The 23856-nt window shown below is 40.3% G+C and overlaps 1 protein-coding gene across 7 annotated transcripts in view; it reads right to left on the bottom strand.

Annotated features, from left to right (window-relative positions):
• itpk1a (inositol-tetrakisphosphate 1-kinase a) overlaps nucleotides 1-23856 on the bottom strand; it is a 65630-nt gene that overhangs the window by 6743 nt on the left and 35031 nt on the right. For 6 of the 7 annotated variants that reach the window (XM_042321774.1, XM_042321775.1, XM_042321777.1 and 3 more), the window contains 6 exons: nucleotides 17260-17377; nucleotides 7821-7919; nucleotides 7638-7669; nucleotides 6640-6805; nucleotides 4354-4421; nucleotides 3865-4027 (listed from right to left, as the gene is read on the bottom strand). In XM_042321774.1, the coding sequence (XP_042177708.1) occupies nucleotides 3865-4027; nucleotides 4354-4421; nucleotides 6640-6805; nucleotides 7638-7669; nucleotides 7821-7919; nucleotides 17260-17377 (646 nt within the window). The remainder of the gene's footprint in view (nucleotides 1-3864; nucleotides 4028-4353; nucleotides 4422-6639; nucleotides 6806-7637; nucleotides 7670-7820; nucleotides 7920-17259; nucleotides 17378-23856) is intronic. The other variant, XM_042321778.1, reaches the window with a different exon arrangement.

Below are 23856 nucleotides of genomic sequence, written 5' to 3'. Positions count from 1 at the left end.
CATGCGTTTAAAAAAAAGTTAAAATACCTGTCATTGAAATGACAAAGTCATTTGTGTAATATTAGGCTGCTAGTGTAACGGATGTGAAACGGCTATAGCTTAGTTAGCAGTGGAATAGTGCGCGCTAAATAGCATTTCAATCGGTGACGTCACTTGCTCTGAGACCTTGAAGTAGTAGTTCCCCTTGCTCTGCAAGGGCCGCGGCTTTTGTGGAGCGATGGGTAACTGAGAGGGTCCCTGGTTCGCGCCCGGGTATGGGCGAGGGAACGGTCTAAAGTTATACTGTTACACTACATAGGATAGCATACTACATAGGATAGCATTAGCCTTCAGCCGACCAGAAGAGCCATGTGGCTGGATCAACCGCTTAGGCGAAGCAAACGCAAGATAAACTAGGCAAAGGGGATAGCCAGCAGTATTACCGTGTGGCAGGTAGAAACTCATGGTTAGCTTGCTTTGCAGTGAGCCAGCCGAGATGGCTAGCCCATAATGCAAGGCTTGGGCTGAGTCACACTAGCTAGCTAACCGGAGGGGTGACCTCAGAGCATGCGCAGACCAGCTGGCCGGTGTGTTTACGGACATATTCAACCAATCCCTATACCAGTCTGCTGTTCCCACATGCTTCAAGAGGGCCACCATTGTTCCTGTTCCCAAGAAAGCTAAGGTAACTGAGCTAAACGACTACCGCCCGTAGCACTCACATCCGTCATCATGAAGTGCTTTGAGAGACTAGTCAAGGACCATATCACCTCCACCCTACCTGACACCCTTGACCCACTCCAATTTGCTTACCGCCCAATCTCAACCACACTGCACACTGCCCTAACCCATCTGGACAAGAGGAATACCTATGTGAGAATGCTGTTCATCGACTACAGCTCGGCATTCAACACCATAGTACCCTCCAAGCTCGTCATCAAGCTCGAGACCCTGGGTCTCGACCCCGCCCTGTGCAACTGGGTACTGGACTTCCTGACGGGCCGCCCCCAGGTGGTGAGGGTAGGCAACAACATCTCCTCCCCGCTGATCCTCAACACTGGGGCCCCACAAGGGTGCGTTCTGAGCCCCCTCCTGTACTCCCTGTTCACCCACGACTGCGTGGCCATGCACGCCTCCAACTCAATCATCAAGTTTGCGGACGACACAACAGTGGTAGGCTTGATTACCAACAACGACGAGACGGCCTACAGGGAGGAGGTGAGGGCCCTCGGAGTGTGGTGTCAGGAAAATAACCTCACACTCAACGTCAACAAAACTAAGGAGATGATTGTGGACTTCAGGAAACAGCAGAGGGAACACCCCCATCCACATCGATGGAACAGTAGTGGAGAGGGTAGCAAGTTTTAAGTTCCTCGGCATACACATCACAGACAAACTGAATTGGTCCACTCACACAGACAGCATCGTGAGGAAGGCGCAGCAGCGCCTCTTCAACCTCAGGAGGCTGAAGAAATTCGGCTTGTCACCAAAAGCACTCAAACTTCTACAGATGCACAATCGAGAGCATCCTGGCGGGCTGTATCACCGCCTGGTATGGCAACTGCACCGCCCTCAACCGTAAGGCTCTCCAGAGGGTAGTGAGGTCTGCACAACGCATCACCGGGGCAAACTACCTGCCCTCCAGGACACCTACACCACCCGATGCTACAGGAAGGCCATAAAGATCATCAAGGACATCAACCACCCGAGCCACTGCCTGTTCACCCCGCTGTCATCCAGAAGGCGAGGTCAGTACAGGTGCATCAAAGCTGGGACCGAGAGACTGAAAAACAGCTTCTATCTCAAGGCCATCAGACTGTTAAACAGCCACCACTAACATTGAGTGGCTACTGCCAACACACTGTCAATGACACTGACTCTACTCCAGCCACTTTAATCATGGGAATTGACGGGAAATTATGTAAATATATCACTAGCCACTTTAAACAATGCTACCTTATATAATGTTACTTACCCTACATTGTTCATCTCATATGCATACGTTGATACTGTACTCTATATCATCGACTGCATCCTTATGTAATACATGTATCACTAGCCACTTTAACTATGCCACTTGGTTTACATACTTATCTCATATGTATATACTGTACTCGATATCATCTACTGTATCTTGCCTATGCTGCTCTGTACCATCACTCATTCATATATCCTTATGTACATATTCTTTATCCCCTTACACTGTGTATAAGACAGTAGTTTTTTTTTTGGAATTGTTAGTTAGATTACTTGCTCGTTATTACTGCATTGTCGGAACTAGAAGCACAAGCATTTCGCTACACTCGCATTAACATCTGCTAACCATGTGTATGTGACAAATAAAATTTGATTTGATTTGATTTGAAGAGGTAGAATACATTTCTACACCAGCAATACCACAATATCGTGAGGCAGGTAGGATTGCATGGTTAGCTTGCCTTGCCGCAAGCTAGCAGAGCTAGCTTAAATGAAAACTTAACACAAAACAATTTTAGTCTATTGTTGATATAGTCCCACATTTTTTTGCATGTCAGAAATCAAGTTGTTCAACTTTCAAAATACTGAAATCTGGCCCGTATGATGCTTTTTCACATCAGATGATGCTGCGTTTTGATGATGCATGTTAGTTACCATGTACCTGGCAAACAAATACTTAGCATGTGGTTATATACAGCATACCTTAACATCTGCTTAATGACTTCAATAGCTTTCAAAGCCTGCCCTCTGGAATTAAAGGGGCAATCAGAGATTGGTGAAAAAAAACAGATATGAGTTTGATCTCATGAATGAGCAATCATTGCATCCACAGCTCAGTCTATGAATCTGAGAGTGGTTGTGTTTCTCTAGCTGCAGACAAGCTGCCTACCACCAGAGAAAGTGGTGCGGGGTATGCTTTTTGTTGTTGTTTTGAATCCAAGTGTTCCTTTAAAACCTTGTGTCATACAATTTCAGATAACATGGTGTAACTTCTATTATCCATTACCAAATGCTTCCAGTTAGAGCAATACTGCCCCCCTCTAAAGAAAAAATTATTTGAATGTTTTTTTGTGTACATTTTGTTTTTAATAGGAAATTAATTTGAAGAAGTTCCCCAAAAAAACAGTGAGAACCACAATATGTCTGCTTGCAAGATATCATTAATTTGCATTTTTTTCAATGTGAATGCATCTGAAATGGTCAGTAAATTATGAAAATATATTTTTAGAGACATTTACAGGAAAGTATAAATATAGCAAATTATAGTAGGACATTTTCACAGGACTAAACATGAGGATCTGGTTTAATAAACAAATAAACTAATTATATTTTAAACAATCTTTAGTTCAAACACTAAACATATATTTGAATGTTAATTCATTACCTTATTTTTTTTCGCTCTTGAAAAACATTTGTCAAATCCCTGGTAGAAAATATTTATTCTAAGTTGTTGGGAAAGTGGTAAAAGTAGGTGATGTGTCAAAATATCTATATATTTTTTTACAGTGACTAGAAATTTGGAAGTCATGGGAGTTTAACAATGGGAGTTTAATAGCTTCAATATTATCCAAATAGTATGCAAACACACTGGTCCTGACCAGTCCACACGTTTTAAAGTTTAAATGGCGTTTCTAGCTTAAGCTGTGTAAGAGAATAACTACATGTGTAATAAGTCAGTGTGGCTGCTGTCACAAGACGTTAACAAAAAAACTAAGAAGTTTAGGTTTGGCATATGAGAGTTTAACTTTTCAGTTGATTAATTCTCTTCATTTAAAAATGGTAGAACTTAACTTTAATGGACAACAACCGCTTCATACGCCATCTGATTTTTGAACACCATAGCTGCAGCTTGAAGTAGGTCCATTGAATGACACCACCGCACTGTGGAAATATGAGAATGGCACATACCTGGAAATGCGTTGATGTCAATGACTGCATGCTGCCCGGTCTGGTTGCTGATGATTATGTCGATGCCAAACAGGGACACATCCAGTTCCCGCCGCAGACACCTGGAGATCTCCCTGATGACGTCGTCGATAGGCACCCTGGACACCCCCTCCACATTGTCCCTCTACACACCATCCAGACAAATAGAAAGATGGACGGAAAGACAGACACATAGTAAAGAGGGAAAGTTGACAAGATCAATTCTGGTTATGCTGTTAGTACCAACACAAATTGCAAGGCTACACTAGAGGAAGAGCGAGAGGTGGACAGACGGTCAGGTCTGTGAATGCCGTTGTACCAATTAAGAGACACTTGAAAAAAAAAATGAATATATAGCAAGGCCCTGACAAAGCAAGAACAAAACTATAAAAACAAATATTGCCCATATTTTGTCAATCAAAATGGCTGTGCGCATTTTCAGAATAGGTTTTGGTCTGAGCTTTCACTTACAGAATTCAGGTCGGAAGCACACTCTGGCTTGGACACATCGTGACTGTGGAAAAAAATGGGTTTTCTCTCTGGAAAACAGAAACCAGGCAGTTGACTAGGTTTGGAAAGAACAGACACTAATGAAGTCACAGAACAGCCACATTAAACGAAAGTTGCTACATGTAACATTTTAGCCACACATTCAATTTCTTCAGTTAAGGGCATTGCTAAGTAACACCTAAAATGACTTAGTTCTGCTTTTTACCTGATCATAATCCCCAAAATATCAGTTGCAAGAACGGGAAGAAGTTTTGTATTGCTAATGTTTTTGCTATCGTCATCCTCGTAAATGAGAACCAACTGTAATTCATTAAGTTGCGTATACACACACACACACCAGATGTATCGTCTAGTTGCCAAATTGTTAATTTGCAGTAAAAATGCTAATTGCCGTGTCACACTGTATTCTAAAAAGTATGTTTCAACTCCTGTGGATGTATATTCCTTTGATACTACTGGTATGCAATTGACAGTTGAGGCGAGTTGCAGGTGGAAATGTTACATATTACAGTTTCCCAATGTGGACATTGCTAAAAGTACACATTTTTACCTCTAATGCCAATTTCTGATAGAGTAGAAAATAAAAAATGCTCTACTAAAATGACTAGCTCTCTCAATTAAAAATACAATGTCCTGTCAGTCTTCAAGGCTTAAAGACAAACACACCTGAGTCAACTACTCAAGAGCTATTGGTGGTCCACTAAAGTTTCAGTTCATTTCCAACTTCCATAAGGAAGCGGTTTTCAAATCACTCCTTGGGGACCCCCCAGACAAGTCTCAATTTTGTTACAGCCCTGAACTAATTCAGGTAACTGATTTACCAAATCAAGGTCCTGATAATTAGTTAAGTTGAAATCAGGTGTGCTAGCCCTTTAAATAGTTCAAATGCATGCAATGGCTGGGGGTCCCGAGGAGAGATTTGAAAACCCCTGCCCTAGGCTGTTGTAAACTGCCAAAAAAAGAGAAAAAAAGAAGGATATTAACTCTTTAAGCAGAAGGATGTTTTTTGTGTGTCAGTTTAGCATTAGCACAGCAGGGGGCAGAAATGTCCATGCAGATTCAACTAAAAGTCTGATCCACGCTGATGACTGTACTCCTGTGAGTGACTCACATGCTAATGAATACCTTGCTCAGTGAGCCAGGGAAATTGAACCTATACACAAACACGGGATGGGCACAAACATTGACACAAAGCAGGGAATTGTTTGGGAATGCATCAGCGGTGCTTTGCGTCAAACGGAGCAACTTGGAAATCCCATTAACAGTCATTTAACTTGGCATGTGGCACCATGCCATGCTTAAACAGAGGACATGTTTATAAACGGTAGTAAATCAAGTGTCTTTATAAGGTAATGTGCCAGTTTACAGCGGTCTCTAAGAAACGGGGCAATTCTGAAGTGGCACCTACTCCCTATATAGTGCACTGACTCTGGTTAAAAGTAATGCATGAGAATAGGGTGCTATTTCAGATGCAAACTTCGATAAGCTGGTGAGGGGACTTAGCGTCCACTTCAACTCAGACACCATCTGTGCTTTTAACACTTCTCTAATCAAAAACGCACAATTGAAACCTACTCTATACTCCGATATTTGAAATGGGACACGCTCAATTTGGGTTAGAATAGGGCAGGGTTGGGCTAAATGGATCTGCTATGAGTTCAGGTAAGGGGGCTTGAGGAGACTCAGTATCTGGCTTGGGTAGTCTATATACAGTCTACTGGGGTATTTCAAAAACAGCGACAGTATGATTTTCAATAACGTAAAAAAAAAAAAAAGTTTCTTAAGTAGAACTATAAAAAATCTAAGATGTGTCAAATAAATTATATGCAGCTCAGGGCTCCAGCTATGGATTTAGTTAGCTAACTTGCAAGCCTAGTGGCTCGATGTCAAGCTCAGCAGAGGTATTCAATCCCCTTCTGGATCAAGATCCCTGTTGCCTAAATTGTTTTGTGGTTTGTTGTTGAAATAGCGCCCCCTGTGTGCACATTTAGTAATACCGTATACCCCAGAAACGGTATGAAAATCTGGGTACCGCCCAACCCTATGGCCTAATACAAAAAAATGTGCCCTAACTCCTACGTACTTCATGTTGATTTGAAAAGATTGAATAGGTATAAGAAACATGGGAATAGGGTGAAATGTTCATGTTTACTTCAATACCATTTTAGTGTATAGGAGGCAGGGGCTGTGTGTTGTAAACTGTTGGGAATGAGTACATCTTGAAGCTGGGAATTGGGTATATCTGACCTGCAGGTCCAGAAGGGAAGTTTCTGATAGAAGGCCTCTCCACCACGTAGTAGGCCTCTCCCACCACATACACCTTGTAGAGTACAGCATCGTGGTTAATGAAGTTCTGGATCACACACGGGGGCTTAACATCCTTCAGGTCCTCCTCACTGAAGATGATGGCCATCTATTGGGGGGGGATAACATGCAAGACTCGTGCATCTGTTCATTCAACATCATCTATCCTCCCTTGTTATACCTCTGTCAGTTCAGTGATGGGTAGAATCTACTGTCTGACCTCATTCAGCTGTACTCAAATTGCATTTGTCTTCTCTGAAATACATCGATTTTGATTGAGCCATATCTGGAGTGACAGATGAGTGAGATTAGCACTTTTGGGACTATTCCATTAGTTTATTGCACCAGCCAAGTTAAACGATTTGAAAGATCCTCAAAACCAAATATAATAAACATTTTTGTGCAATAACTAAAAATGTTCTGCCATGTTCTCAATAAAATGATCAGGGCTGCAGTTTCCCCACCAGATAGAGTACACTAATACCCCATATCCTGTTTTGTGATTTTGTTTTGAGATTTCCTTTTTGGTAGAAATCTACACAAAAAAGGTGTGGACAATCCAATGTCTAGTGATTCTTTTACAATCCACACATATTCTGAACCACTATTCTATCACAAGCAGTTTAATAGAATAGCCTGTCAACCCAACCTATTTTTATGACCAAGGCGAGTCTGAGTACACAATGACAAAAGCACATGACTACCTCATTGTAGGCTTACTCAGACCGAACTCGTAATGCCATCACTCATTAGTGACATTATGGTCTTGAATTTCCCTTTAGGTCAATATTGCTAAAAACTTTCACAAGAGTAGGTAGTGATTGTGAGGGGAGTTAACATAAGGACAGGATGAAGTCAGGGTTGGGGCAAATTTAATTTCAATTAAGTCAATGCAGGCATAAATGGGATATTGTAATATAAAAAATATTTAAAAAACTTACCTCATGGGAGTTGGAGTTTGGAGTTTTACAAACTGTGGAAGTGAAAAGATTAGGACGTCATTCTATTCAGTCAAGCAAAGTTCTGAAAATTAAGCTAGACTTGAATCTTTTTAGAAGAGACCCTGTAGAAGTCTCCAGAAATGTTCTGGTAACCAAACATGTAGAGAATGTGATCTTACGTACTGAAAGGGAAGGTAATGCCATGTTTCTGGATGTGTTTGAGAGTGTCGGTTCCACACTCACTCCTTAGAACCATGAAGGGAGGAGAACAGATCCTTTCATCTAGAGGAAAGAGGGAGAGGAATATCTTGTTATTCTATCCTTGCCATCACTATACTGCTTACTATAATCATGCTTATTTGTATAAATTCCTTAATAATGTAAGTACGTAGAAAAGGAAGGAGATTTAAAAAAAATTTTTTTTTAAAGTGTTTGTGTGTAAATACGACTACATACCCGAGCGTCATAAAATCATAAACTTAGGGGGAGTGAAACTAAGTTGAAAATAAGTCTTAAAATCAGTTCGAGAAGATGTAACAATCCTTTGCTGTGCTATGCGTTTAACCATGTGCTCGTCTGTTGGAGTAGAGACTGCGTGAAAACAATGACTTTAAATCACACTAAAAAGGTCAACTGCTACAGCTCTCTCCAATATCTCATCTTCCTCCCAAGGTCTCAAGGGAGCCGTTCGGCTGTGATGGCTTCGAGTCCCGCCGTCTTTGGTGCAGCTGTTTCTAGCAGAGCACGCAAAAGGTCTGCTTGCTTTGCAACATTTTCTATCTTTCTTTGTGGTTTGTCTAATCGGTCTCCCTCTGTCTCCATCAACCCTTTCATTCTCAGTTGAGGTTGTAATCTCTCCTCTCCCTCCATACCTTTCTCCCCAGTCCCTCCCACTCTCCCACATAACTATTTTCCTTTATCTCTTTCTCTCGCCCTCTCATTATGCGCCTCTGGGCGTCATCTAGGCATCCAGTGGTATGTTTATATTTGCTCACTGTGACCCTTGGCCTCCGTTTCAGTATGTGTTTTTATAAGCCAGGGACAGACAGTGGGGCACCTCTTAGCAAGGACGCCATGACTACAAGCCTTGTCACCCAGCCATACAAAGACCCCAAGACATACGAGGGCCTTGGGGCATAGAGCCTTCAAACACAAGCCTCATTCACATTACCTATAAGCACTCCGATCATTGCGCCGGATGTCATGCCTTTCAAATGGGGACATCCACAAAGGATTGGAAAAGCAACGCCCCCTTGCGGTTGAAGGCTCCTTTGCGAGACAGACGCCACATACTTTGACATTTTTCTAACTTTGCATCATCTTCAGTCCAGCCAGAGTCTGACGAAGAACAGGAAGTTACCAAACCACCAGATTAAAATATGGTTTTCGGTGATGGCTTTATGGGATAGCTAGCAACTTGCAAACAATTAACCATTCCTATAAGTGAGTACAATTTTAAATCATAACGTTAATTACACATTGGCTGTCGTGCCAATTATATGACTAGCCTCGTGTAAGTTTGTGCAGGTAATGACTATTTTTAATTGGAGGTCGCTAGCTACAATGGCATCTTCAACCTAGTTAGCTAGCAGCGCAAGCTAGCTTGACTTGCTATAAAGTTCGAAAAACAAGTAAAAAAAATAAAAACGTTTTATTTTCACTGGAAACAATATATTTATCATGTCTTGATTGAAAAGGTCATATTTTGCAATCTCCCAAAATAAATGCAAATCTCTGATGAGAGACCGGCTCTCCTTCATCCTGCATTACACTTATCCGTAAAGATTACGTACGGCTTAATGAAATATGTCATGATGGAAACGGGGCAACAGATGCAACACTATGCAGACAGACACAGAAAGATTGCACTCTCACTCGTTGAGATAGATATCTAGCTGTGTCTTGCTAGCTGTCACTCAAAAGGGGCTGAAGCACATTGGCTAAAACTCAAATTGTTAGGGGACTGTACCATGTGGAATAAATGTAGGGGAAATGGTGCCACACAGTTTCCAGAAAACAGTTACTTTCAAACTAGGGATTTCTTGGCTAACTGAGGTAGCTAAAACAGTCAATTCTGCTCGTAGATCATACTAGTCGCCAAAGTACCGGAGAATGTCTTTAAGGGGTTCATGTAAGAGGATAGTCTTCCATCCTCACAATCCACAAGGTTCCCAATTAATCGACCATTGCAGGATTAAGTGCTCCATCTTGAAAACTTGACTGCTGACATTTTGGCACAACAGTGGACATATTCTTTGCACACTTCGAGCATTTAATTGAGCCTGCCCGGAGTATCATTGGCGGGTTTAACAACCAAATATCCTTCAAGTCCACTTGACATGTAAAGCCTGACTCCGGATTGAATAAATAACCTCTACTACCCATTTTAGAAATATAAGGCAACATTTATATATGATCCCCTTTCAAATAGCCCCTTATTTACATGTATACCCATTATACATATAACTGGCAAATTGGGAGGCGTGGGGTGTGTTAAACCATGGGGCTGTTTGCATTTCAAATTAGGGAAGTGTTACACAATGGAAGTGTTAATTAATGTACCTTCAAAAAAAGCAGATAACCATTCACACAGACCCTAAACCTGGTCTGTGAAAATGCAGGAATCATGACTAGGTATTGGTGGGTTTTAATTGAACATGTTTTATACCGCCTAATAAAGAGCTCTATTTGTGTCTCATATGACCACATCACCCGGTTCCAATCCAAATGCCAATGCCGTTCAGCAAACTCCAGGCATTCACATTTGTCGGTTGCTCTCATAGGCTTTTTTTTTCTGGCAACCCTTCCAAATAGCGTATTGGCCTTTTCCCCAATGTGATGGATGACCAAAAGGATTTTACTTAAGTGTTACCTAATATTTATAGCCCAGTGAAACAAGAAACCATGGAATACCACAATACAGTTCCTTAAAATGAGAATAACTTCAAATAGCATTTGTATGCAAATGTAATTGTTTGATTTTATTTATAAGAATCTTATAAATTTTGACACTGACATGTAACTGCCAAACTAAAGGAAACACTTGAGTAAATTAGGGGTACAAAGTATATTGAATTTATGCCAAGGCACATTGACGCGGTTCTGGCAACTCGTGGTGACCCAACACCCTATTAAGATATTATGTTGGTGTTTACTTTATTTTGACAGTTACCTGAATCTTTAAGAGAATAAAAAGGTATTACTTACTAAACATGTTGTTTTACTAGATTACCTGTTGTTTTTCATGTCTGTCTAATTGTGAAATGAAAAAAATATATAGATGATTAAAATGAGCATACAATATAGCTCAGTATTTCTACAGTCTTTTTTGCTCATATTTATCATCAAGGTTGACAATAATTTTGGAGGGGACATATACCAAAAAAAGCTGGTATGGTAAAATAGTCAGATTGTTCAAAGTGATGAGATATTAGCTTCAGATTGAGCTTTTTTCTGAACCTGAAATACATACAAGCATTTCAGAGTGGCAGCTTGCCATCTCGCTGTACCTCTGAAATACCCCCAGAGTTGCACATTTTTGTTCCAGCCCATCACAAGCACACATTTTTCAACTACTCGACTATTCATCAAGCTCTTACCTGAACCAGGTGTGTTAATACTGGGCAATGATAGTTGAGACGGTTAATATCACAAAACAAGGGCAGGGATTCAATGCTATAACCTACTCTTAAAAGTTCATTTACAGTTCAGCTAGTATGCGCGGTCTCCGTAAACGTCAAGGAAAATGCCTTTAAAAAAGGTGCATTGTCAGTTGTATAGTGACCTTCCATTGCACGCCTTAGATTGAATCCCGGCCAAGATCAAGGACTTAGCCAGCTAAAAGTTCTGCCCTAAAAAGCAAAAGACCAGTAACTGTACATTATTGAGATGCTTTATCAAGTGGGCAAGTGTTGGAGAATATGAGGGAGTTCGGTAACTGGAAAAAGATTGTGAAACCAAGGAAAAAAGCAGCCATCCAGAAGGCGATGTCAGTACATGTGCATCAAAGCTGGGACTGAGAAACAGCTTCCATCTCAAGGCCATCACTGTTAAACAGCCACCACTAGCCGGCTTCTGCCCAGTACCCTTCCCTGAACTTAGTCACTGTCTAGCCAGCTACCACCCAGTTACTCTACTATGCACCTTAGACTGTTGCCCTATATACATAGTCATGGAACACTGGTTCCTTGAATAATGTTTACATACTGTTTAACCCACTTCATAAGTATATACACTGTATTCTAGTCAAGGCCTCTCATTTAACTATTGCTGTACATATACTATTCTTCAGATAGATAATATGGATATATGACATCTACATAATCCATACACAACACACACACAACCAGTCAAAGGTTTGGACACACTCATTCTAGGGTTTCTGTATTTTTACTATTTTCTACATTGAGGAATAATAGTGAACAAAACAAAACTATGAAATAACACATGTGGAATCATGCAGTAACCCCTGCAAAAAGTGTTAAACAAATGGAAATACATTTAATATTCTTCAAAGTAGCCACCCTTTGCCAAGAGTGTGCAAAGATGTCATCAAGGCACTCTCAACCAGCTTCATGAGTTATTCACCTGGAATGCATTTTAATTAACAGGTGTGCCTTGTTAAACGTTAATTAGTGCAATTTCTTTACTTCTTAATGCATTTGAACTAATCAGTTGTGTTGTGACAAGGGTGTTACCCAAAAGATAGTCTTTTTACCTAATTGGGCTTAGTCCATATAATGGCAATAACAGCTCAAATAAGCAAAAAGAAACGACATTCCATCATTACTTTTGACATGGTCAGTCAACACGGAAAATTTCAAGAACTTTGAAAGTTTCTTCAACTGCAGTCGCAAAAACCATTAAGCGCTATGATGAAACTGGCTCTCACGAGGACCGCCACAGGAAAGGAAGAGCCAGAGTTACCTCTGCTGCAGAGGATAAGTTCATTAGAGTTAACTGTGCTTCAGAGTTCAAGTAACAGACACTTCTCAACATCAACTGCTCAGAGGAAACTGCATGAGTCAGGCCTTCATGGTCGAATTGCAGCAAAGAAACCACTACTAAAAAGGACACCATTAAGAAGAGACTTGGTTGGGCCATGAAACACGAGCAATGGACATTAGACCTGTGGAAATCTGTCCCAAACATTTAATATAGTAATTGTTTCAAAACATCTCATGTCACTGATGCATTGTGAAAGTTTTTTTTATGAAGACATTGTCTGAATAGTTTTTTGGGCTTTTCCCCCCCAGCACTGTCCCAGTCATATTCACGGAAGCAGGAAGATTTAAGTCCTCCACAATAGTATGGGGGCTTGACTGTCCTAGCCACTCGGTAGCTCACCATAGAAGATGCTTCTAGCCCCTTAATATTAATGGTTTGATGCGTCCAAATTGAGATTTTTGATTTCAACCACTGTGTCTTTTTGAGACTGAGAGTAGATGGTGACACTGTCAGTAATTTATTTAGAATTCAAGATACACTTTACCAGCATGGCTACCACAGCATTCTGCAGCGATACGCCTCCAACTGGTTTGCCCCTAGTGGGACTATCATTAGATTTTCAACAAGACAATGATTCAAAACACACCTCCAGGATATGTAAGGGCTATTTGACCAAGGATAGTGATGAGTGCTGCATCAGATGACCTGGCCTACAAAACCACCCGACCTCAACCCAATTGAGATGGTTTGGGAGGAGTTGGACCGCAGAGTGAAGGAACAGCAGCCAACAAGTGCTCAGCATGTGGGAACTACTTCAAGGCTGTTGGAAAAACATTCCTCATGAAGCTGGTTGAGAGGATGCCAAGAGTGTGCAAAGCTGTCATCAAGGCAACGGGTGGATACTTTGAAGAATCTCAAATATATTTAGATTTGTTGAAACACTTTTTTGGTTATTACATGTTTCCATATGTGTTATTTCAGTTAATGTCTTCACTATTATTCTACAATGTAGAAAATAGTAAAAATAAAGAAAAAACCTTGAATGAGGTGGTGTCCAAACTTGATTGGTACTGTACATACAGTGCATTTGGAAAGTATTCAGTTGCCTAGACTTTGTTACGTTACAGCCTTATTCTAAAATGGATTAAATTGTCCCTCCTCAATCTACACACAATACCCCATAAAAAAAGAAAGACATTTACATAAGTATTCAGACCCTTACTCAGTACTTTGTTGAAGCACCTTTGGCAGAGATAGAGTGTTCTAGGGTATGACGCTACAAGCTTGGCACACCTGTATTTGGGGATTTTCTCCCATACTTCTCCGCAGATCCTCTCAAGCTCTGTCAGGTTGGATTGGGAGCGTCGCTGCACAGCCATTTTCAGGTCTCTTCAGAGATGTTTGATCAGGTTCAAGTCCAGGCTCTGGCTGGGCCCCTCAAAGAAATTCAGAGACTTGTCCCGAAACCACTCCTTGGCTGTGTGCTTAGGGTTGTTGTTCTGTTGGAAGGTGAACCTTCACCCCAGTGAGGTCCTGACCGCTCTGGAGCAGGTTTTCATCAAGGATCTCTGTATTTTGCTTTGTTCATCTTTCCCTCGATCCTGACTAGTCTCCCAGTCTCTGCCACTGAAAAACAACCCCACAGCATGATGCTGCCATCCACTACCATGCTTCACCGTAGGGGTGGTGCCAGGTTTCCTCCAGACGTGATGCTTGGCATTCAGGCCAAAAGAGTTCAATCTTAATTTCATCAGACCAGATAATCTTGTGTTTCTCATGTTTTTTTGTACCCTTCCCCAGATCTGTGCCTCGTCACAATCATGTCTCGGCTCTCTACGGACAACTCATTCGACCTCATAGCTTGGTTTTTGCTCTGACATGCACTGTCAACTGTGGGACCTTACATAGACAGGTGTGTGCCTTTCCAAATCAATTGAAATTTGCCACAGGTGGAATCCAATCAAGTTGTAGAAGCATCAAAGATGACAGGATGCACCAGAGCTCAATTTCAAGTCTCATTGTAAAGGGTCAGAATTCTTGTGAATACGGCATCTTATTTTTTATAAATGTGAAAACGTTTCTCAGAACCTGTTTTCGCTTTGACATTATGGGGTATTGTTTGTACACTGATGAGGAAGGCTGTAACGTAACAAAATGGGAAGGGGTTTGAATACTTTGACATTGCTCATCCTAATATTTCAATATTTCTTAATTCCATTATTTTACTTTATAAAATGTGTATGGTTGCGTGTTAGATATTACTGCACTGTTGGAGCTAGGATCGCAAGCATTTCGCTACACCCACAATAACATCTGCTAAATGTGTTTGCGACCAATGAAAATTGATTTAACGGCACCCACATCAGTTATTGCTTTTTTACTTGGTTTCACCAAGCTAAGGGCTGCAGTTACTGACAGCCACAAACAAGTAGTCACTGGAAATCTTTTTTTATTTATTTTTTAGACACACACACACACGTGTGTGTATATATGTCTGTGTGTGTGTGTGTGGTTGGTTATTCCAGCCCAGCACTAACAAACCTTGATTGGATGACTGGCTCATGCATAGATCCTTTCATATTACTTCTACACTTCACTGTAAGTGTGATCTTAACCACCTTTTACCAGTAGCTTTTAGCCAAAATCTTTCAACCTAGATTGGATTTTGAGGATCCTTAAAAGAGGTTTAATAAGAACGACTGGTTCCAGATCTGTATGTATTTTACCAACTCAGACTTAACATTCCATACATAGCTGGCGGTGATATTCCAATCAATATTTCTTGAATGCTAAAACCCATGAAGGGATCAAAAAGTTGGCCCTTTGTAATATGACCGGAAATCGTGTGGAAAGTAACATTTAAAGTTAGGCCTACCAGAGAAAAATGTAAAGAAAAGAAAAGAAAAAGAGTAAACTTGGCGCTAAATAGACGATGTAATGCGCTGATATGACCCAGATAATGTTCATTCTGTGCGTTGATAGGAGTCTAAAAGCCTTCAAGTTGCCTCTTACATAAAGCCACAGTTTAAGCGAGTGTTATCGGCTTTTTCCCAGGATCCTATTCTCTACAGTCTATACTGTTACCGGCTAATTGCCATGGAAGTGGTTGCCTGGGAGAAGGACAGCCACAGAAAAAACACTTCGCTCGCTGCGGAGGTATTTTTAAACAGAATTGTGGAGCTAGAGCCAAGACCCACGGTTCACCTCACACTACCCCAGGTCGAGTGCACTTGCTCTGGAAGTTCAGTCCTGGAGGTCAGCTGGATAGGGGAGTCACTAAGGGATAATTTTATTTGTAGGTATTAGGTAACTAAGTATTCAGTCGTCTATGTAGCTAGTTTCTCAAAAAAAAGGTGCAATGAGCTATTATGAATGCTTATACAGTAGCATGTTTTATAATTCATATTACCACAAGGCTTTATCAAAGCATCTTCAAATCAAGTTGTTTTAATTAAAAAGAGTATTTTAAATATTATTCAAGTAGTTGAGGGGAGAGTACAAACTAAATGACATTAATGAGTTTATTAAGTTAGACCCATAAAGAAAATGTCTCTTGCAAGTCGTGCCACTTGATGTAAAAGTACCAATAGATTCTGCCGAATTGACTGGTCAGAGTAAACCGCTCTCATCATTTAGAGGATAGATTGGTCACAGAAACTATCCTAATTTACTTATTAACTACAAATAGGTACACATAGAAACTAGCCTTACTTCCATACGATAACCAGTGTTTGAATTGGGCTGGTGCAAACACCTCGATTGTTCTATTGTTTGAAGACTGGCAGCTCATAAAATATTCACTCTTAAATATGAACACATACTGCAAAATGTAAATGGACTACCAGCACCTAAAGTGAGCACAGAGTCGACAGACACCGTTTTCATTCAACTTCAAGCAGACTATAAAAAAAACATTGTCATGCCAGAGCCTATGACTGCATACCAAATTGCACCATATTCCCTACATAATGTACTACTTTTGACCAGCACCCATAGGGCACTCGTCCAAAGTAATACACCATGTAGAAAATAGGGTCTCATTTGAGATTCACACTATGTGCCTATGCAGCTAGCAACGCTAACCCTTCGGCCTCTTCAACCCTGATCCCTTTTGTTTAGCTAGTTTGAGAATGCCCCATGGCGCAGGACAAAGGACGAGCCACTCTGCAGTTTTCATACACACTCCGTGAATAAACCCACCCTAAGCCACACATTTCCCTTGTGCAAAGCCCCAAAATGAAGCCTGCCTTTTGACATCCAACCCAGGACAAAAGTCTTACGGAAAGTGCCGGGCTCATGTAGGTAGCCAGTAGCAACATGAACACAGGCCAGGGAGGGATTCCTGTATTTTGGAATTCCGGGCCTTCCCAACCCAAAGGGAAACAAATTCATACACGCACAAACACAGATGGCATTGCTGGTTATAAGAAGGTGTGTTAGTCCCAGGCCAGAGGTAAACAGAGCAAGTGTATAACACACAGTATGTGAGTAACTGATTTGAATGTTACTTATGTCGATGCTATGACGTAAAACTCAAAGGCTTAACAGAATGTCTAGGCAAGTGACTATGTAGTGTTTTTGGATATGTGAATGCATGGCTGTGGATAGTTTGTGTGTGAGCGTGTATGCGTGTCAGTTTGTGTGTGTACTTTGGGTGGCAGTCCTGTCTCTATACCTTTCATGCAGTCTTCAAGCCTGCGGATGAGCTGGTAGGACTTGCAGCGGTCCAACAATGTCCTAATGGCCGGCAGCGGGTCCAGAACCACCATTTCAGGATGGGTGTCGATGTAATCCTGAAAACCGTCCCAAAACAACATCAGGTATGTATTCAATAGTGCACACCGCAGCAACACACTTAGCAACAAAAAAACCCACCACAAGGCCATGTTTATTAGGCACCAAAAACTGAGCGGGACTTCCTAGACTTGAACAATAAGAAACGCACATTTTAATTTTCCATTGCAAATAGTTTTAAAATATTCTGCACCCTAATGTTAACATTTCTCAATTATATTACAGCCTCAGCAAACCTTAAATCAACAAAGCCACTAATTTGATGAATCTGAATAATGTTTAAATAAATGTATACTAGACTTTAGAAAGTACACAGGTGACTTCCAAGTTAACCTTTTTGAAGTCTAACAAAACGCTTTTTTGTACAGTTCTGTTCTCCACTTCCTTGTGCTAGCACAGGCCATTTATTTTCATGTCTGTGCTTTTATGTATTAGTATCTCTGTACGCACTACAATCAAAAAGGAACTCCATGTAATCAAGTACATTTGAAATTAAAGGCTTGGCTACTGGCCAATTTAGCATGTTCCCCCATTTCGAGCGCCCATTTTCGCCCTCATCAAATGTCAATGAAACCTTAAAAAGGAGATGGAGGGAGGAGAGGAATTTTGTTTGTTTTTCTGAGACTACAGGTGTGTAAAGCATCACCTCCAAGAACTACTAAGGGTGGAAACATGTATTCATATGGCGTAGTGCATATTACCTAATGTTTACAAGATGAAAGAACGCAGGGACATCCACGTGATATAAAAACAGGTGGCTAAATTGAACATCCTTTTGTTTATGACATTCCTTGGTCTGTTTTGGTAAACAGTGAGGTCCAAAGGCATTTGGACAGTGACAGTTGTTTTGAGTCTGTACTCCAGCACAATGACATTTCAGTGAAGACTGTCAGCTTTAATGCAAGGCCATTTTCAAAGAAAAGCATTTTTTGGGCACTTATTGTAAGTAAGAATAGAATACATTTCTAAACAGGTATACATTCATCTGGGTGCTACTGTGATTACAGGTAATTCTGAAAGAATTATGAATAAAGATGAGTGAGAAAGTTAAATGCTTAGCATATTTATGTTTTTCTGTCTTGGGGGTATGATCTTTGTGCCTCTAACTTTCTCACACATTACTCACGATGCATACAGGATTATTCGCACTCATGGTAACATCCACATTAATGTAATCCCACGTGATAAACAAATTGCAAATGCATCCAACAGGTTTATAGTCACAAGCTTTGTCATTATGTGCTAGGAATATGGAACCAAATACTAAACTTGACCACTTTAGACATTAGTGAATGTGTCCCAATACTTTCTACAAAAAGTGCTGTAATTTCTAAACAGTTCATCCAATATGGATGAAAATACCCTCAAAGAAAGCTGACAGTCTGCACCTCAACCGCAGTCATTGTATTATTTAAAATCCAAAGTGCTGGAGTTGTCACTGTCCAAATACTCTTGTACCTCACTGTATGAAAGCAACTCAGCTCTAATCCCTGTGCCTTAGACATATCAACTTTAAAAACCATGCCCCTTTAAAAAGGGAAATTTTACATCAGTCAGAAGTTGTCAGATGTTTTCAGGCCTGAAAAGCAGTCCACATCCCATGTCATCAGATAAATGAAACAAGATAAGTGCAGACAAACTGGAAATAACACAGTTCTTATCTTTTCCATTAGTTTTAGATTGTGGCACGTAGCTGGATCTACAAAACAGCTGGCCTGGGACATGGACGCCCTCTGACAGACTACTTTTGAGGTCTGAAAACATCTGCTAAAATGTGATTTGAGTGCAATGGCTCTTTAAACGAATGAGGGGGTCCAGGGTAAACATTCAAATTAATGACCATTAAAAAATCTAAAATGGGAGTCATGAGTCATATAAAGCTGAAAATAGGCCTATAAACCAAATCCAAGTTTGCTGAGGACCATTAAACGTGTCAAGCTTTTAAAAATCAACCAGACTTTATCATGTGGAACTGAAAACAAATTCTGCATTAAAGTATGCCATATATCAGCTCTAGGTTTGTATAGTGTCTAGAGAAAAGACTGGAGGAGTGGGTAAGTTTAAGGAGTCAATTACATGTGTTTTATGTAGATGTGGACAGCAGACTAGTGCACTGACTAAAAAGCTCACGAAATTTGGAACTTGCAATGTTTGGGATTTTATTAGGATCCCCATTAGCTGTTGCGAAAGCTAATGTGGTTCACTGCGATGCTAGGGAGTGTAACAGTGCATTCTGTTCTGCCACGTGAAAGACAAACTAGCAACCGTCTAGTCGGTCCCTCCATGAGGGACAGATGACTCAAGGAAGGTGAGAGGTCACTGATGTACTCCACCCCAACATGCTATGGGCGACATGCACTACATTCACCACCCTTTGATCTTCCCCTACTCCTGCGAACCCCCCTTCGGATTAGGTCACGGCTAGAGGTCAACCGATTACTTTTTTTCAACGCCGATAACTATACCGATTATTGGAGGACCAAAAAAAGTTGATACCGATTCAAAAATCGGCTGATATATCTTTTATGTATTATATTAAGTTAAAATAGTGTTCACTGTTCATTCAGTATTGTTGTAAATGTAATTTGTTATTCGTTGTAATAAAAGACAATTACTGAATGAACACTTATTTTAACTTAATACATAAATAAAATACATTTAGTCTCAAATAAATAATGAAATGTTCAATTTGGTTTAAATAATGCAAAAACAGTGTTGGAGAAGTAAAAGTGCAATATGTGCCATGTAAAAAAGCTAACGTGTATGTTCCTTGCTCAAAACATACAAAAGCTGGTGGTTCCTTTTAACATGAGTCTTCAATATTCCCAGGTAAGAAGTTTTAGGTTGTAGTTATTATAGGACTATTTCGCTCTATACCATTTGTATTTCATAGACCTTTTTATTTCTGGATGTTCTTATAGGCACTATAGTATTGCCAGCCTAATCTTGGGAGTTGATAGGCTTGAAGTCATAAACCGCGCTGCGCTTCAAGCATTGCGAAAAGCTGCAGGCAAACAGAGGAGTGCAGTTTGAATAAATACGAGCCTGTCACCGCTCAGTCAGACTGCTCTATCAAATCATAGACTTAATTATAATATAATAAAACACACAGAAATACGAGCCTTGGGTCATTAAATGGTCAAATCCGAAAACAAAATCAAAAACAAAACGTATATTCTTTCAGTGAAATACGGAACCGTTCCGTATTTTATCGAACGGTTACCAACCCTGTCTAAATATTACTGTTACATTGCACAACCTTCAATGTTATGTCATAATTATGTAAAATTCTGGTAAATTAATTACGGTCTTTGTTAGGAAGAAATGGTCTTCACACAGTTCGCCAAGAGCCAGGTGACCCAAGCTGCTGAATATACCCTGATTCTGATTACACTGAACACAAGAGAAGTGACAATTTCAGGCTCTCCATTGATTATATGCAACACAGGACAAGCTACTTAAACTAGTTATATCAACCATGTTTAGTTAACTAGTTATGTTAAGATTGATTGTTTTTTTTAATAAGTTTGATGTTAGCTAGCAACTTACCATGGCTCCTTGCAGCCTGCACTCACGTAACAGGTGGTCAGCCTGTACACAGTCTCCTCGTGGATTGCAATATAATCGGCTTCCAAAAATGCCGATTACTGATTGTTATGAAAACTTGAAAATCGTCCCTAATTAAATTGGCCATTCCGATTAAATCGGTCGACCTCTAGTCACGGCTATTCAACTGGCGGCTCATGGGCTAGATCCGGCCCCTTTATCAATTTAGAACGGCCCTTAGATCAATTATCAACATTAATATAAAAATCCACAAAAACATCCCTGCAAAAATCCAATGTTTAGTTCCAAAATGATCCCTCGTTCAATATTCTCCAATAGGATCATCTGTTTTCCTGTAGTCCCACCACTTAAGTGCTGTCAATCAATATCACCCAACGTACCAGTTACAGCCAAATCAGAGTAGCTAACATCAGGCAATTGCAGCTGCAAACATCTGGCGACACCACTCCACCAACATCGGTTGTTTTGTAGTCTGCTGAGCATCGTGATCAACTTTTACATAATGACATTAGGTCGCTAAGCAAGGGTAATGCTTTCAAGAGAGTAAGTGAGCTTAGGGAGGAGATAGTTGCTTTTCTCCGTAATGGCCATCTCAAGCAAGCCAATACATATCTAGCAAAAATGCTTGGAGGGATAAAACAATTGACATGATTGGAGACTGTTTTTCATATAAGTGTTATTTTCTCCTCTGATTTGATCTCAAACAAAATGCTCAAATTCCCTACACGCAGGGCTCGAATTGGAGGGGGAAAAAGGCAATTAATAAAAACTGTGTGTGTAAAACCTAAACTATCTCAGAAATCCTTAGCAGAGGCACCCCCCCCCGAAGACTAAACGACAGCCAAGTCTGATGGAAAGGAGAAAATGGGCGATCAACATTCACCTAGTTTGAGCAGAATATTGTCTGTCGGGTAGCAAGCAAGCGCGCGCAGGTTGTCCCGTGGAGCAGCTCAGACAGCGGTAGCGTTGTTCAATTTAACGAATCTCATAATTGAGTAACAGAATGCATCAGTTATTCGCATTTCCTGCAACTTTGAAGTAGTATTACCTGTTTGTGTGGCAGTTAGAAATGACTTTTGGCATGCTAAGGCTTTCACCAAAAACTTTGCCAATTAAATGTTTACTCCAGTCTGCCTACAGTGCCGTCAGAAATATTTTGTGGCAGTGATCTATACACAACACCCCATAATGTCAAAGTGGATTTATTTTGTTGAAATTTTTACACAAATGGCTCAAGTCAATAAGTATTCAACCCCTTTGTTATGGCAAGCCTAAAAAAAAAAAATCAGGAGTAAAGGTGTCCAAATCACATAAGTTTTATGGACTCATTCTGTGTGCAATATCATTTTTTTAATGACTACTTCGGCTTTGTACCGCAAACATACTGTATGATCCCCAAGTCAAGTAGTTTATTTCAAAAATAGATGATTCAAACACAAAGACCAGGGCGGTATTTCAGTGTCTCGCAAAGGTCACAGATGGGTTGATATGTAAAAATGTAAAAGCAGACACTGAATATCCCTGTGAGCATGGTGAAGTTATTAATTAAGCTTTAAATGGTGTATCAATACAGTCACAAAAAAAAGGTATCATTCCTAACACAGTTGCTGGAGAGGAAAGAAACCACTCAGGGATTTCACCATGAGGCCAATGGTGATTTAGAAAAAGTTAGAGTTTAATGGCTATGATGGTAGAAAACTGAAGATAGATCAACAACATTGTAGTTACTCTACAATACTAACCGAATACTGCTTTCACATAGGATTTACGGTATTTCGCTTGTACATTTTTTGGCAATGTATGACCCGCTTACAAACAGGCCCATTCTTGCCTGCATACGCCTTTTATACCTCCCGTGAGCTTGCCGGCATGCCGGAAACAAGTGGTAGTTGTAGTGTGCAGATGTGGGTGGCCGTCCATTTTAATAAGTCCATAGAGAGTACACACCATCAAAAATATTTCCATTATTTAGGCAGGTCCTATTTTCAAAAGAAGAGAAAGGTATATTTTGAGTTGAACTATGTTCCTTGTCTGTGCAGCCTGTATAGAAATCAATAGTTATTTTGTTAATTAAAACAGACAAGACATCCTTCCGTGATCAGCTTTTGATCCACGTTCATCTCTTTCCTACCTTCACCCTGCTTTGCTAGGGAGCAGGCATAGGGTCGCACATTGAGTACCTTCATCACGATACCGAAAGAAAATAAAACCAATCTATTCTATATTTTCAAAAGCATTCGACTCATGTTCATATTTCACAACCTCTGTGGGCTTTTGGAGCTGTCTATACACTATTGAGTAAAATAATAGGCCTACACTTGATTTTGTTTCTAATAGATGAGCAAATGAATAGATGAGCTATACCACCTCCACGTATTTGCCCAGACAGGGGAATATACAGACAGAGTCACTGAAACAAAATTACATTGATTAGACATGTCACAGGCTTTTGGTTGGGAGTAGGCCTAAGCTACTGTGTGTGAAGCTAAATAATTCACTTGTTAAGCTACATAACATGCTGGCAAAAGGATCTGATCAGTGCTAATAAATGAGACTAGTCAAGATGATCATGAGCAGCACTCACCTCAGCTAACATTTCCACAGCCTAATTGTAGCCTAACCAATATCCAAAAATCTGACATTTATTGATTTCTCAAGACCCCATACTTGGCAGAGCGAAACGATGGATGCAATCAATCAATTCAGGTGTGCCTAATGACAGTTTCATAATGCCATTCAACTTTTTGATATTTTAATAGATGGTCTTTCCATTCATCAAAGAGGGTGCACAGTGCACTGTTTTAGATGCTGGAATTATTTTAGATTGGACTAACATGCGCAGGTAGCCTACTTTTTGAAGTGATTTGTTTGACAAATCAGATGGATACATGTTCATGCCACATTAAAAAGG

This window comes from Oncorhynchus tshawytscha, linkage group LG05 (genome assembly GCF_018296145.1).
Source record: "Oncorhynchus tshawytscha isolate Ot180627B linkage group LG05, Otsh_v2.0, whole genome shotgun sequence".
NCBI classification, from domain to species: domain Eukaryota; kingdom Metazoa; phylum Chordata; class Actinopteri; order Salmoniformes; family Salmonidae; genus Oncorhynchus; species Oncorhynchus tshawytscha.
Note: the sequence above shows the minus strand (reverse complement) of the source record. Positions and strands in the feature narration are given on the sequence as shown.